Raw genomic sequence first — 14,204 nt, 5'->3', positions numbered from 1 at the left:
CTCCAGAGGATACATCACAGGCAACGGGGTGAGGTAGGCAGCTGGCCGCCTCCACCGCCAACGTACATTCTGGAGAGACATCAAGACATGGCGGTAGGCCATGTAAGGTTAGAAAGTTATAGTTGCATTAAGATGGCACAGGTGAAGGGCTGCACTAGTTAGATAGATCTTTAAGTATCTTAATATTTTCCATTCACAAAGAATGAAAAGGAAAGAAAGCTGACAAAGAGAGAATTTGAGTGTTGAAACATAATTAAGCAATAAAAAGGAACCCAAAAATCTCTTACCCACACAGGTAGGTATAACACACAAGTAGGAGCAGAAGTTGGCTGGGAAATGCCACACACATCTCCATTAGGGGTCTGAAAGGAGGCAGTTGCATAAAAGTTCAGAGCGCCTGTCAATTTGACAGGCACCGAGTGTGAGTGCCCACCTCACCCCAAGATGCCAGGTGGCACAGGTGCCACACTATTCCTTTTCAGAGGTGGCACCTTTGGCGGCAGCACATGGTGTCCGACATCTGTTCAAGTAACACTGGCACTGAACTACCAGAGTCTCCGCTCCCTCCTACTCCTGTGCCACCCCTCTGGGTGAATGGTGGCCACCTCTTGCCTCTGATGGTCGTGTCCCCCTCAGCTCCAGCAGCAACCAAAAGAACAGCAAAGTCAATTAATTACATCGCAAAAGCCATCTTGTCACTCTGAAGGTTGGGGAGTTGGAGATGGAGAGGAACACATGTAGAGGCTAAGGAACGCTGCTTGCACCTAGCCCAGCAACAGTCACTGTCCATACTGCCCACTCCTCATCCATATGTGCCCCAGAATCACAGCTCCTTGAAAAGTTCAGAGGTTGCAGCAGTGCAATTTGCAAGAGCTTTGTGCACATCCTTCAGCTTTAAGAATGCTGAGAACACCAGGATCCAGCAGACCCAAGGTCAGTGTTGAGACCTGGGTCCATGCTGCAAATCAGACACCCTGCAGAGCAACAGCCCCTACCACCTTACACACTCACAAGAGCCCCACTGACCTGAGAAACAAAATGGCCACAAAGAAAGGACCCTTGTATGCAACAGAGAGCCGTCAGATGCTAGGCATTTACCTCCTCATTAACCTTCACTGATGGAGCACTGAATCAGACTTTTATGGAGCATGTGTTTCACGTCCATTCCAGAGTGGCGAATATGGTGATAAGGGGAAAGTGCCTGTAAAGTTGGGCATGCTGCCCATTATGTCTATCAAAATACTTGCAAATGCATTTAAATGACCGTTGTCACCATTTTGGGCATGATCCAGATCACGGCCATTTTCGGGCCTTGGTAAATGGGGAACCGATACGGAGCCAGATGTGGATTGTGCTCCTCACCTCACGCCCAACTTTACCAAGTTTTCATGCCCACACATGGGCACAACCCAATGGTAAAATCAGGCCTAGAAGGATGGTGTGTGACACAAGTCAGGTTAATTGTTCAAGTGAAAAACGGGACTTGGGCAGCAGGTGGCACAACGCGCAACACTGTTGCCTTAGCACCAGGGATCCAGGTTTTCAATTCTGGTCTCGGATCACTGTCTGTGTGGAGTCCGCACATTGTCCCAGTGTCTGCGTGGGTTTCCTCCCACAGTCCAAAGATGTGAGGGTTAGGTTGATTCACCATGCTAAATTGATTCTAGTATGAGGGGAACTAGCAGGATAAACGTGTGATTACGGGAAAGGGCCTGGGTGAGATTGTGGTCGGTGCAGACTTCATGGGCCAAACGGCCTCCTTCTGCACTGGAGGTATTCTATGACCATCAGGCAAATGCAATATGTTAAGAGGGAAAATGAAAAGGAAAGAAAGCTGGCAAAGAGAATTTGAGAGTTGAAAGATAAGCAATAAAAAGGAACACAAAAATCTCCTACCTACATGGGTAGGTATAACACGGCTAATCTGATTGTGGCTTCAATTCCACTTTCCTTTCTGACCCCACAACACTCGGCCTCCTTCCTGATCAAAAATATATTCAACTCATCCTTGAGCATATTCACCCTACTAATAGCTGGCCAATCCTCTATCTGCACTAATCTGTTACTCACTACAGCATGTGCTCTTATTTTATTGAGGAACATTTGATATGCCACTTTGTCAAATGCCTTCTGAAAACCCAAGGACACCAAGGCTGAAATTTTCCCAACTGTCCACACCAGCAGGATTTTTCCATCCTGTTGCAATGAATGGAGATTTGGCTTGTAGCCAGATTCTCCGTCTTCATTTCAGCGGGAGTGTGATGTAAATGGGTGGTAAGATCGCATCCCCCCACCCCCCCCAACATCTTTATCCATGTTGCTTTTTACATCCGCAAAATATTCTAATACACTAGTCAAGCACAACGTCCCTTTTGCCAGACCATGCTGATTCTGTATGATTGTATTATGATGTTCTAAATGTCCTCCTATTACTGCCTTAATACTGGAGTCTATCATTTACCCCATTACTGAGCTGAGACTAACTGGACTGTCATTTCCTGTTTCCCATTTCCCTCCTTTCTTGATTAGAAATGTTACATTAGCCACTTTCAAATCCTTGGGAATCTAGAAAATCTTGAAAGGTCACAACCAATATGTCGACCATCTCTGCTACCACTTCTTTTCAAGGAGGAACTCCATCTTGCCCAAGAGACTTCTCAACCTTTACTTTTAATAGTTTCCCCACTACCTTTTCCCTCGTGACTTTATTTTAAATTCATCCCTCCATTTTACCACCTGGTTTTCAAGTATTTTTTGTACTCTGTTTTCTACACTGAAGACAACTGTTCAAATGTCTGTTTATTTCCTTGTTTTCCAATATTACTTATCCAGGCTCACCCTCTAATATGCTGCAACATGATATGCTTTTCCTTGCAGTTTGATGCTATCTTTAACTTCCTTTGTTAGTTATAGATATTACATCCTTTTCCTAGGGACTTTCTCAATTAAATACATTTTTGCTGACAGTTATGGAATATTTCCTTAAACGTACATCATTGCTTCTCTACAATTCTACCATTTAATCTATTTTCTCAATTCACTTTTGGTAATTCTGTCTACATACCGTTGTATTTGTCTTTAAGTTTGCAAAACTAGTCTTAAACCCATCCATTTCATCCTCAAACTGAATGTGAAATTTAATCATTTATGATCACCCAGAGCCTCCTAAGGCCATTAATGAAACCTGCCTCATTGCACATTACCTGATCTCGGATAGGCTACTCTCTGGTTGACCCGAAAACATGATATTCTAAGCAATTAGCTGCAGCTCCAGAAATCCAAGCAGTGCCAGAACAGAGTCATGGGCACTGCTGGAACTACAGACATCTCCACGCAGAGGAGAAGATGGATGCAGAGACCGTTAAATCAGGCCTTTTCGGGGAGGGGATCTGGAGGGGGTTGTTGGAAGACAGATGGGGGAGACACAGAATTAAGTGAACTACAGGTCAAACAGCTCAGTTACAAGCTGACTTGTCTTTTATTATGCATTTTAAATTGGCAGGCGTGCTGGCTATTTTGACATCCATCCACCCACCCACCCACCACATCATGTAGACCAGGTCAGGAAATGGAAAGGGAAGTTGTGGCAATTGTCACTCCTTGTAGTTTAGGCACATCTTCTCTTCCACTGACCCTGCCTTGGGGCCCAACGCAATGACCCTACCTCGGGGCCTGCCACAACTTTGTCTACACAAAGAAGCATGTGCTGGAATAACCACCATTTACCATGCTGTTACTAGTATGGGGTTTAAACACCACAGTTCCCAGAAACTTAATAATGAAGTGACAACTTTAAAAACAATGTCAAAAGCAATGAGTAATGTAGGAGTACATATGGACATTAATCAATAAGCTTAAAATAACAAGTTCAGTCAAATCCTTATCCTGTATTTTCTCTTTCAGATGCTGTCTATCCACTGTATTAAGAAATTTCTGTTTTCATTTCAAATGAGCAGAACTATTTGCCTTCAAACCCACTGACAGGTTTTGACACTGCAGTCTTAGAGCCATTATCATGGATCTCCTGACTTTTCCTAAATTCTTCAACCTCACAAAAAATAGGAACTGTTATTTCTTCTATCAATCCTGCTTACCTATTCTGTAAGCATGTTAACTCTACCTTTATCAACTCCTTCAACAGTCTCCTGCTTTTTCCAGACTCCAATGCCTTTCATATTCAAACACACTTTCAAAACCATTAGTATGGTCATTATTTTTCCAAGATACACTTAGTTTCAATTTTGTGACCAAGTCCTCTTGTTCTGGCTTCTCCTTTAGATGAATCTTTGCCTTAACTTTCTAATAAATTTATTTTAAAATCTCATTCAGATCATCTCAATTACCTGATCTATTTGCTTATTTCACAATGTCCAATGCTAGTTTTTTTTTAAAGACAGTACAAACTTCAAGAGTCAGCCATGATTAAGCACAGTATGTTGGAAAAGCTGTCGGAGATGCTACATATTGTATAGGTGGTGGATTCATACCAACTCCGAGTTCAGTGAAATAATCTGCTGTATTTACTTCTCATTCAATTCTCTCGTCCATTATCAGGTAGCGAAATCTACACTTAAGTATCTTACCATCTCTCTCATTCTACTGAAAGTCAATTCTGCTCGAGAAAACCAATATAGCCCCCAATGAGCCTTCATACATCATAATTCACCTTTTTATCCCTTCAAAGTTACAGCTTAAGCACATCCTGTGGGACTCATACAGAGCACTAGCAGGAGTACATCAAGAAGACACACAACATGGTTCTAGGGATATGGACATTGCGCTTAAATTGATGTCCAGAATATCTGGGGCTGCACTCACCAGTATGGGGCATACTGTGTAGCTGGGTGGTGTGTAGGAATGTGAAGGATGAGAGCTAGATGGCCTAACAAAACAGCTGGGATGAAGTCCAGAAAACAGAACCCTTGGCTTCTTCTATAAGCTTCAGAAACACCCATGTTTCAGGGACAACTATGAGGCAAGACTTTTAACACATCATTAGATCTATTATGAAAGAGATTAGTGTCCATATCAGATGATTGCAACAGCAGAAATTTGGACTGGTGATGGTGCCATCTCTCCGGATGATAAGACATCAGATGCTCCTGCCAGGGCCCTATAATAACTGAAGGTTACAGAAAGCATTCATGCCAGACTGTCCAGAAACAGCTATAAATCAAAAAATGGAAGGGAGTATATCAGGAAAATTACAAATCGCCAGGGAAATGGTATTGAGTTGTGGACTGACAAATATCAGGGTCCTGATGGACTTCTTCCTCGGGTTTTAAAAAAGTAACTGGAGAAATAGTTGAGGTATTGGTGTCAATTTTCCAAAGCTCCCTAGATTCGAGGAAGATCCTTTTACATTGGAAGATAGCAAATATAACCCATTATTCAAAAAGGGAAGGAGACAAAGTGGAAAACTGCAGGTCAGTTAGCTTAGTAGAACAGCACAGCACAGGAACATGCCCTGCAGTCCACGATGTTATACTGAACATGATGCCGTATGAAACTAATCCTTTCTGCCTACCCTTGGTTCATATTCCGCTATTCCTTGCATATTCATGTGCTTATCTAAAAGCCCCTTAAATGCTCCTATTGTATCTGCCTGCACCACCACCCCGTCAGTGCATTGTTACAGAAGGTTAGGGTGCATGGAGTTGGGGGGTAAGGTGTTAGCGTGGATAGAGGATTGGCTGTCTAATAGGAAGCAGAGAGTTGGTGTCAATGGGTGCTATTCTGGTTGGCGGCTGGTGACTAGTGGAGTGCCGCAGGGATCGGTGCTGGGGCCTCAACTATTTACCATTTATAGAGATGATCTGAAGGAGGGGGCTGAGTGTAGGGTGTCAAAATTTGCTGATGACACGAAGATGAGTGGAAAAGCAAATTGCATGGAAGATGTGGAAAGTCTGCAGAGAGATCTGGATAGGCTGAGCGAGTGGGCGAGGACCTGGCAGATGGAGTATAATGTTAGCAAATGTGAGGTTATCCACTTTGGTAGAAATAATAGGAGGAGGGATTATTATTTAAAAGGCGAAAAGCTGCAGCATGCTACAGTGCAGAGGGACCTGGGGGTCCTTGTGCATGAGTTGCAAAAACCCAGTCTGCAGGTGGTCAAGGCGGCGAATGGAATGTTGGCCTTTATAGCGAGGGGGATAGAATATAAAAGTAGGGAGGTCTTGCTGCAACCATACACGGTACTGGTGAGGCTGCAGCTGGAGTACTGTGGACAGTTTTGGTCGCCGTACTTGCGGAAGGATATTCTGGCCTTGGAGGGAGTGCAGAGGAGGTTCACTAGGCTGATACCGGAGATGAGGGGGTTGGACTATGAAGAGAGACTAAATAGACTGGGTCTGTACTCATTGGAGTTTAGAAGGCTGAGGGGGGATCTTATTGAGACGTATAAGATAATGAAGGGGATGGATAGGCTAGAGGTAGAGAGATTCTTCCTGCATAGAAAGGATAGCAGGACTAGAGGGCACAGCCTCAAGATGGGGGGGGTGGGGAGCAGTTAAGATCAGAGTTGAAGAGGAACTTCTTCACTCAAAGGGTGCTGAATCTCTGGAATTCTCTCCCCGTTGAAGTGGTGGAGGCTACCTCGCTAAATATATTTAAGTCACGGGTAGATAGATTTTTGACAGACAAGGGAATTAAAGGTTATGGGGAGAAAGCGGGAAAGTGGAACTGATCCACTTCAGATCAGCCATGATCTTACTGAATGGCAGGGCAGGCTCGAAGGGCTAGATGGCCTACTCCTGCTCCTATTTCTTATGTTCTTATCTACCACTGTGTAAAAGAACTTGTCCTGACATCTTCTTTGAACATCCCACCTTTCATCTTAAGTGCATGTGCCCTAGTATTAGGCATTTCAACTCTGATAGCTTAACATCTATCGTAGGAAAAATATTACAAGTTATTACTAAAGAAGCTAATACAAGATACTTGGATAAATTCAAGGTAATCAGGTTTTATAAAAGGGGAATCATATTTACCCAACTTACTGGAGTTCTTTAAGGAAGTAGCATGTCCTCTGGATAAAGGAGAACCAGTGGATGTACTGTACTTAGATTTCCAGAAGGCATGTGATAAAATACCACATCAAAAGATTACAGTGCAAAATAAAAGTTCATGGTATGGGGGTAACATGTTGGCATGAAAAAGGCGGCTAACAGGAAAAAATGAGTAGGCATAATGAGGTATTTTTTCAGGTTAGCAAGATTTAACAGACTTGCTGGACCAAATGGCTCACCTCTGCTTTCATTATATTATGATAATACATAGTGTGCTACTGGGATTGTGCTGGGACCTCATTTGCTTACAATTCATACAAATGACTTGGATGAAGGGATGGATGGAATGGTTGCTAAATTTGCTGATGAAACAAAAATAGGTAGGAAAGTTATGAAGAGAATATAAGGAGGCTACAAAATGTTCTAGCAGGTTAAGCGAGTGGCAAAGATCTGGCAAATGGAATATAATTTGGGGAAATGTGAAATTGTCCATTTTGGCAGGAAGAAAGTGAAGCATATTACGTAAATGGTGGTGAGAGATTGCAGAGTTCTGAGACGCAGGGGGATCTGGGTGTTTTACAGCACAAATCTGAAAAGACTCATATGCAGATACAGCAAGTAATTAGGAAAGCTAATAGAATGTTATAATTTATTGCAAGGGGAATTGAATGCGAAGTACGGGAGGACATGCTTTAATTATGCAAAGCATTATTGAGACCACATCTGGAGTAGTGTACAGTATTGGTCACCTTATTTAGGAAGGATGTAAATGTGCTGGAAGCAACACAAAGAAGCTTTACCAGACTAATACAGGGAATGGTTGGGTTGTCTTTTGAGGAAAATTTGGACAGGCTCGGCTTGTACCTGCTAGAATTTGGAAGACTAAGAGATTACTTGATTGACACATAGAAGATCCTCAGAGGTCTTGACAGAGTTAATGTAGAGATGTTGTTTCCTCTTGTGGGAGAATTGAGAACTGTTTAAAAATAAGGGGTCACCCATTTAAAATGGAGATGAGAATTTTTTTTCTCTCAAGGAGGTCTTTTGAACTCTCTTCCTGAAAAGACATTGGAAACAGAGTCTTTGAATATCTTTAAGGCAGGTGTGGATAGATTCTTGGTAAACAACAGGTTGATAGATTATCAGGGATAGACAGGATGCATATTTGAGGTTACTATCACATCAGCCAAGATCTTACTAAATGGCAGAGCAGGCTTGAGGAGCCAAATTGTCTACTCCTGCTCCTTGTTCGTATGTTCATAAATTTGTGGAATTAGTGCAGTTTGTATCTCAGAATTTAGGACAGGCAACAAAATGTTGACTAAACAATCAGCTAACTTGAACATTTCAGAGCTTATAGATCTAATGGGCTGATTTCTATGTGAGAAGGAGGTAGCAAGTGTCTGGAAATTTCCCAGTTCAGTGCACCTGCTTTGAGAGAAAGGGGAATTTTCATCCCAGTGAGACCGGGGGGGGGTGTATACTGTAGTTGGGATAACGTGCATGCATTAGAAGGCTTCGCCAATAGTTTGTTGAAATTGGTGCACAGTAGGGAAAACATTACTTGTTTGACAGATTTTTACTCTTAGCTCTATTTTCTCAATGATTCAATATTTATTTACAAATTATAAAGACGTGGATTATAGTTTCTGCTATTGATACTTTAAAGGTCTGATTGATTATTTTTATCGTGTTGTAGTAAGTGCATTTTTTAACAAAGTTGTGAATGACATTTTTATAAGCTTTTCTACCAATGTCATAATTACTATAGGGTTCAATGATTCTGTAAATGGTAAATGTTGTGAATAGCCTCGGAAGTGTTATGGGTTGGGATGAAGGAGCAAGGTAGGCATGGAAATTATGGGGAGCATTGGTGGTGGGTAGAGGTTAATGGTTAACAACCTTTTAAGTTACATTTCAAAAAGCTTCCACATCCAGACTATGGCTCATGACTTCTCTAAGGGCCCATGAACTACAAGTCTTGACCTTGGGTGTGAACTCAATTTTTCTACCCGCTCCTGACATCCCTTTATCCCTGTGTAAGAGCTTATTTAACAACCTTCAAAATCAGTATCAGGCTCTCTTCCTCAATCACTTCAGGCTGCTCTTGCTTTCCTTAGTAGATTCTTTGCCATCTGTAAGGTTGTGGCAATGCTCCTTTGCCGACAAACATACATACAAATAAGGAGCAATGGGCGAGTAGTAAAGCTCAGCCCCCTGACCCTGTCCCACCTTTAATAAGATCATGGCTTATCTGACAGTAACTTCAAATCTGCATCCAGCCTACCCTGATAACCTATCACCTCTTTGTTTACCAAAAGAATCTATCCACCTCTGATTGAAAAACATTCAAAATCTCTTGTTTCCAACAATTTTTCAGGAAGAGAGTTCCAAAGATTCTTAACTCAGAAAAAGATTTGATCTCATCTCCATTTTAATTATCTTCCAATCTAATAGGACATTCCCTGAATCTAGGGAGTTTTGGAAAATTAGAAACAATTCAAATATTTCACAAGAATCTTTTAAGATGCTAGGATGAAGTCCGTCAAGATCGACACTCTTGCCCACCCACAGCTCCAAAACTTCCACTTCTCCAGTGACCAAAGTTTTCCTGAGTTTCTCCCTCCCATCCATTTCCTGGTTTATAGTTGCTTCTGGGATGTTACTCATATCTCCCATGGCTGGTGAAGATGAATGCAAAATATCTGTTTTCCAGCATACGACAGACCCCCAACATTATTATAATGATCCAACTTGTCCAAACTACAATCTTAAATGGATTAAATTGCTTCACAAAAGGGTAAAATTACAAGACCAAAAGTAGCCTGTTGTCTACCTCATATCGGCAACTTCTCGCAGTGTGAAGTTGCAACTCTGGTACAGAGCTATCATTCTCAGGTCTTGCTCTGTGAAGTTTGGCAAAGATCACAGTGGAAGATGGTACACTGAAATTAAAACAGTTATATTAGAATCAATACAGAAAAATCACTTGCCAATAACAAATTCTATACTAATTTTATCCATTGGTAAGAATCAACAACAGATCAGTTTAGAGGAGCTTTAAGTCTCTTCGGCCCATCAGATAGCATTCCCATTTATGAATTTTCAAATCACTGGAGCCAACCTAGTAAATATTAGAGCTTCCTACACAGGAAGTTTGAATCTCTGCAAGTTCCTTCAAATAGGATTGGAATATGATGAGGAAAATTAATCATTTAAAAAAAGTAAAATACTCTGTATAATAGAAATCTGAAAAATAAACAGAAAATGCTGGAAACATTCAGCAGGTCTTGCAGCAGCTAAGCATCTATGGAGGTGAGTTAGGAGACAGAACCTGGAGTGAAATCAAGAGAGAGCACATTGGGAAGGCTGATGAAGGAGCAGCGCTCCAAAAACTTGTGACTTGTGCTACCAAATAAAACTGTTGGTCTTTAACCTAGTGTTCTGAGACTTCTTACCGTGCGAGCAATCTTGTCAGTGGAGTGGTGAGCTTGGCAGAATTACCAGCCCAACATCAGTAAGTAGCCAATAGGCCCATTATTAAACTAATTAGATAGGCGATGCTGATAATGCTGGGATCTTCCTGGCAATAGTCAGACCAGCAACAACAAACAGAGCGTGGAACTGAAATAGAGGCAGCCTTCCAATGGCAGGCTGGGAAGGATGTGGATGTGCCGGCGTTGGACTGGGGTAAACACAGTAAAAAGTCTGACAACACCAGGTTTTAGTCCAACCGATTTATTTGATAGTAAACGCACAAGCTTCCGAGGGGACTCCCTCTTCGAAGAGGGAGTCCCCTCGAAAGCTTGTGAGTTTACTATCAAATAAATTGGTTGGACTAAAACCTGGTGTTGTCAGACTTTAGGCTGGGAAGGAGCCATTGATATTGCATCTCCATAAATTCCTTCACAGCAATGGCCTCATAGCTGTGGCCCAGAAGAGATTCTTCACTTTTTTCAATGTGATAGAGAGGACCTCTATTTGGCAATCACAGCAGGCTCTCTGACCCAATTCAATGGCCCGCCCAGTTCTTAATTGATTTAGGTCCTGGAGAAAGCTTCCCAGTTGGCTGAATGTGGTAAGATCACAAGGGACATCTCACACAGCCATTTGCAGGTTTTAGACCTGCAACTGATGCTCAAATTAGGTTTGTGATCCAACAGGAAAATCTACCCACAGTTTCAGTTTGATCATCTTTCATCTGAAATATAAAAATTCTTTAAAAATGATGAAGCATTACTATGGCATTCAAGAAGCAATGCCATAGTATCAGGGGCTTGGATGGAGAGAATTTTGCTGAGTGTATTCAGGAGGAACTTCTCATTCATTATCTGGATGGCTCGACTAGAGGGGGCAAAACCTGACCTCCTCCTGGGAAATAAGGAAGAGTAGGTGATAGAAGTGTTGTGAAGGATCACTTTGCGACCAATGACCATACTTCCATTTGTTTTAAGATAGCCATGGAGAATGATAGGTCTGACCAAAAGTTAAAATTTTAAATTGGGGCAAAGCCAATTTTGATGGTATTAAACAAACTTTCAAAAGTTGATTAGGGAAGTCTGCTGGCAGGCAAAGAGATGGCTAATAAGTGGGAGGCTTTCAGAAGTATGTTAACAGGATAGGCACATTTCTTTTGGAGTGAAGAGCAAAGCTGGTAAAAATAGGGAACTCTGGATGACTTGGGATATTGAGGCCCTGGTCAAGAAGTAGTAGGCATATGAAATGCCTAAGCAGCTGGAATCAAGTTTTTTATTTATTCATTCATAGGGCATGGCTGGCAGCATTTATTGCCCACCTCTAGTTTCCTGAAGGCAGCTGAAAGTCAACCACATTGCTGTAGCTCTGGAGTCACATATATACCAGACCAGATGAGGACAGCAGATTTCCTTCCCTAAAGGGCATTAGTGAACTAGATGGGTTTTTCCAAAAAGTCAAGAAGAGCAAGGAAGAATCTGCCAAATTGTTGTTACACAGGAGACACATTGTTTGCACCATGACTGTTTTTCAGAATGTAGCTCAGCTGTCAGGTTGAGTGACCTGGAAGCTGAAGGACCATTGCCTTTTCCAAATTTTTTAAATTTATTAATCACAAGTGGGCTCACATTAACAATGCAATGAAGTTACTGTGAAAATCCCCTGGTTGCCACACTCCGGTGCCTGTTCATGGACACCGAGGAAGATTTGGCATAGCCAATCCACCTAACCAACATGCTTTTCAGACTGTGGGAGCGCCTGGAGGAAATCCAAGCAGACACGGGGAGAACGTGCAAACTCCACACAGACAATGACGCAAGACAGGAATTGAACCCGGGTACCTGGTGCTGTGAGGCAGCAGTGCTAACCACTGTGCTACCGTGCCGCTCAATGAAACAAGAAAAATAGTCTGCCGTCTTTTCTGTTCCTATTCTTTCTGGATACCCCTAGATGACAATTTGTGAAGTGCTGTGAAAGCAGGCCCAGCCTTTGGAAGATTAGTGACCCCGAACTACCCCAGAGATTCTCTTGGGAACCTATTGAGGCAGGGGATGCTAACGTAAGAACTTAAGAACATAAGAAATAGGAGCAGGAGTAGGCCATCTAGCCTCTCGAGCCTGCCCCGCCATTCAATAAGATCATGGCTGATCTGAAGTGGATCAGTTCCACTTACCTGCCTGCTCCCCATAACCTTTAATTCCCTTATCGATCAGAAATCTACCTCTGACTTAAACATATTCAACAAGGTAGCCTCCACCACTTCAATGGGCAGAGAATTCCAGAGATTCACTACCCTCAGAGAAGAAGTTCCTCCTCAACTCTGTTCTAAATGGACCCCCCCTTATTTTGAGGCTGTGCCCTCTAGTTCTGGTTTCCTTTCTAAGTGAAAAGAATATATCTACCTCTACCCTATCTAGCCCCTTCATTATCTTATATTTCTCTATAAGATCACCCCTCAGCCTTCTAAACTCCAATGAGTACAGGCCCAATCTACTCAATCTCTCCTCATAAACTAACCCCCTCATAACACAGAACACTACAGCACAAACAGGACCTTCAGCCCACAAGTTGCGGCGATCCTATCCATACCTACCAGCCCTATCTATAACTCTCAGTTCCATGTACTCATCCAGAAGTCTCTTAAAACACCCCAGCGAGTTTGCCTCTGCCACCACTGATGGCAGCCGACTCCATGCTCTCACCACCCTCTGAGTGAAAACCTTACCCTGACATCTCCTCTGTACCTGCTCCCCAGCACCTTAAACCTGTGTCCTTTTGTAGCGACCATTTCAGCCCTGGGAAATAGCCTCCGAGAATCCACCCTATCTATACCTCTCAACATTTTATAAACCTCTATCAGGTCGCCTCTCAATCTTCGTCTCTTCATGGAGAAGAGACCTAGCTCCCTCAACCTAAGGCATGCCTCCCAATCCAGGCAACATCCTCATCTCCGGTATCAACCTGGTGAACCTTCACTGTACTCCCTCCAAGGCTAATATATCCTTTCGCAAATAAGGGGACCAAAATTGCACACACTACTCCAGTTGCGGCCTCACCAGTGCCCTGTACAGTTGCAGCAAGACCTCCCTGCTTTTATATTCTATCCCCCTCGCGATAAAGGCCAACATTCCATTCACCTTCTTGGTCACTTGCTGCACTTGCAGACTGAGTTTTTGTGATTCATGCACAAGGACCCACAGTAGCATGTTGTAGTTTTTCACCAATTAAATAATATTCCATTTTACTATTATTTCTTCCAAAGTGGATAACCTCACATTTGCCAATGTTATACTCCGTCTGCCAGATCCTCGCCCTTTCACTCAGCCTATCCAAATCTCTCTGCAGACTTTCACCATCCTCCACGCAATTCGCTTTCCCACTCATCTTCGTGTCATCAGCAAACTGTGTTACCCTCCACTCAGTCCCCTCCTCCAGATCGTCCATGTATATGGTAAACAGTTCAGGCCCCAGCACCGATCCCTGCAGCACGCCACTAGTCACCAACTGCCAACCAGAGAAGCACCTATTTATTCCAACTCTCTGCTTCCTGTTAGATAGCCAATCCTCAATCTACACTAACACTTTACCCCCAACTCTGTGTACCGTAATCTTCTGCAGCACCCGTTTGTGAGGCACCTTATCAAATGCCTTCTGGAAATCTAAAAACACCACATCCACCGGTTCCCCTGTCAACCGCACTAGTCAGATCTTCATAAAAATCCA

At 42.8% G+C, this 14,204-nt stretch overlaps 1 protein-coding gene across 1 annotated transcript in view; it reads right to left on the bottom strand.

Annotated features, from left to right (window-relative positions):
* pgap1 (post-GPI attachment to proteins inositol deacylase 1) overlaps window positions 1-14,204 on the bottom strand; it is a 189,298-nt gene that overhangs the window by 99,568 nt on the left and 75,526 nt on the right. The window contains exon 18 of the mRNA XM_080198351.1: window positions 9,844-9,952. Within this exon, the coding sequence (XP_080054477.1) occupies window positions 9,844-9,952 (109 nt within the window). The remainder of the gene's footprint in view (window positions 1-9,843; window positions 9,953-14,204) is intronic.

This window comes from Carcharhinus amblyrhynchos, chromosome 11 (genome assembly GCF_965287045.1).
Source record: "Carcharhinus amblyrhynchos chromosome 11, sCarAmb.v2.hapA, whole genome shotgun sequence".
Classification (NCBI taxonomy): Eukaryota; Metazoa; Chordata; class Chondrichthyes; order Carcharhiniformes; family Carcharhinidae; genus Carcharhinus; species Carcharhinus amblyrhynchos.
This window is presented reverse-complemented; position numbering and strand designations above follow the sequence as displayed.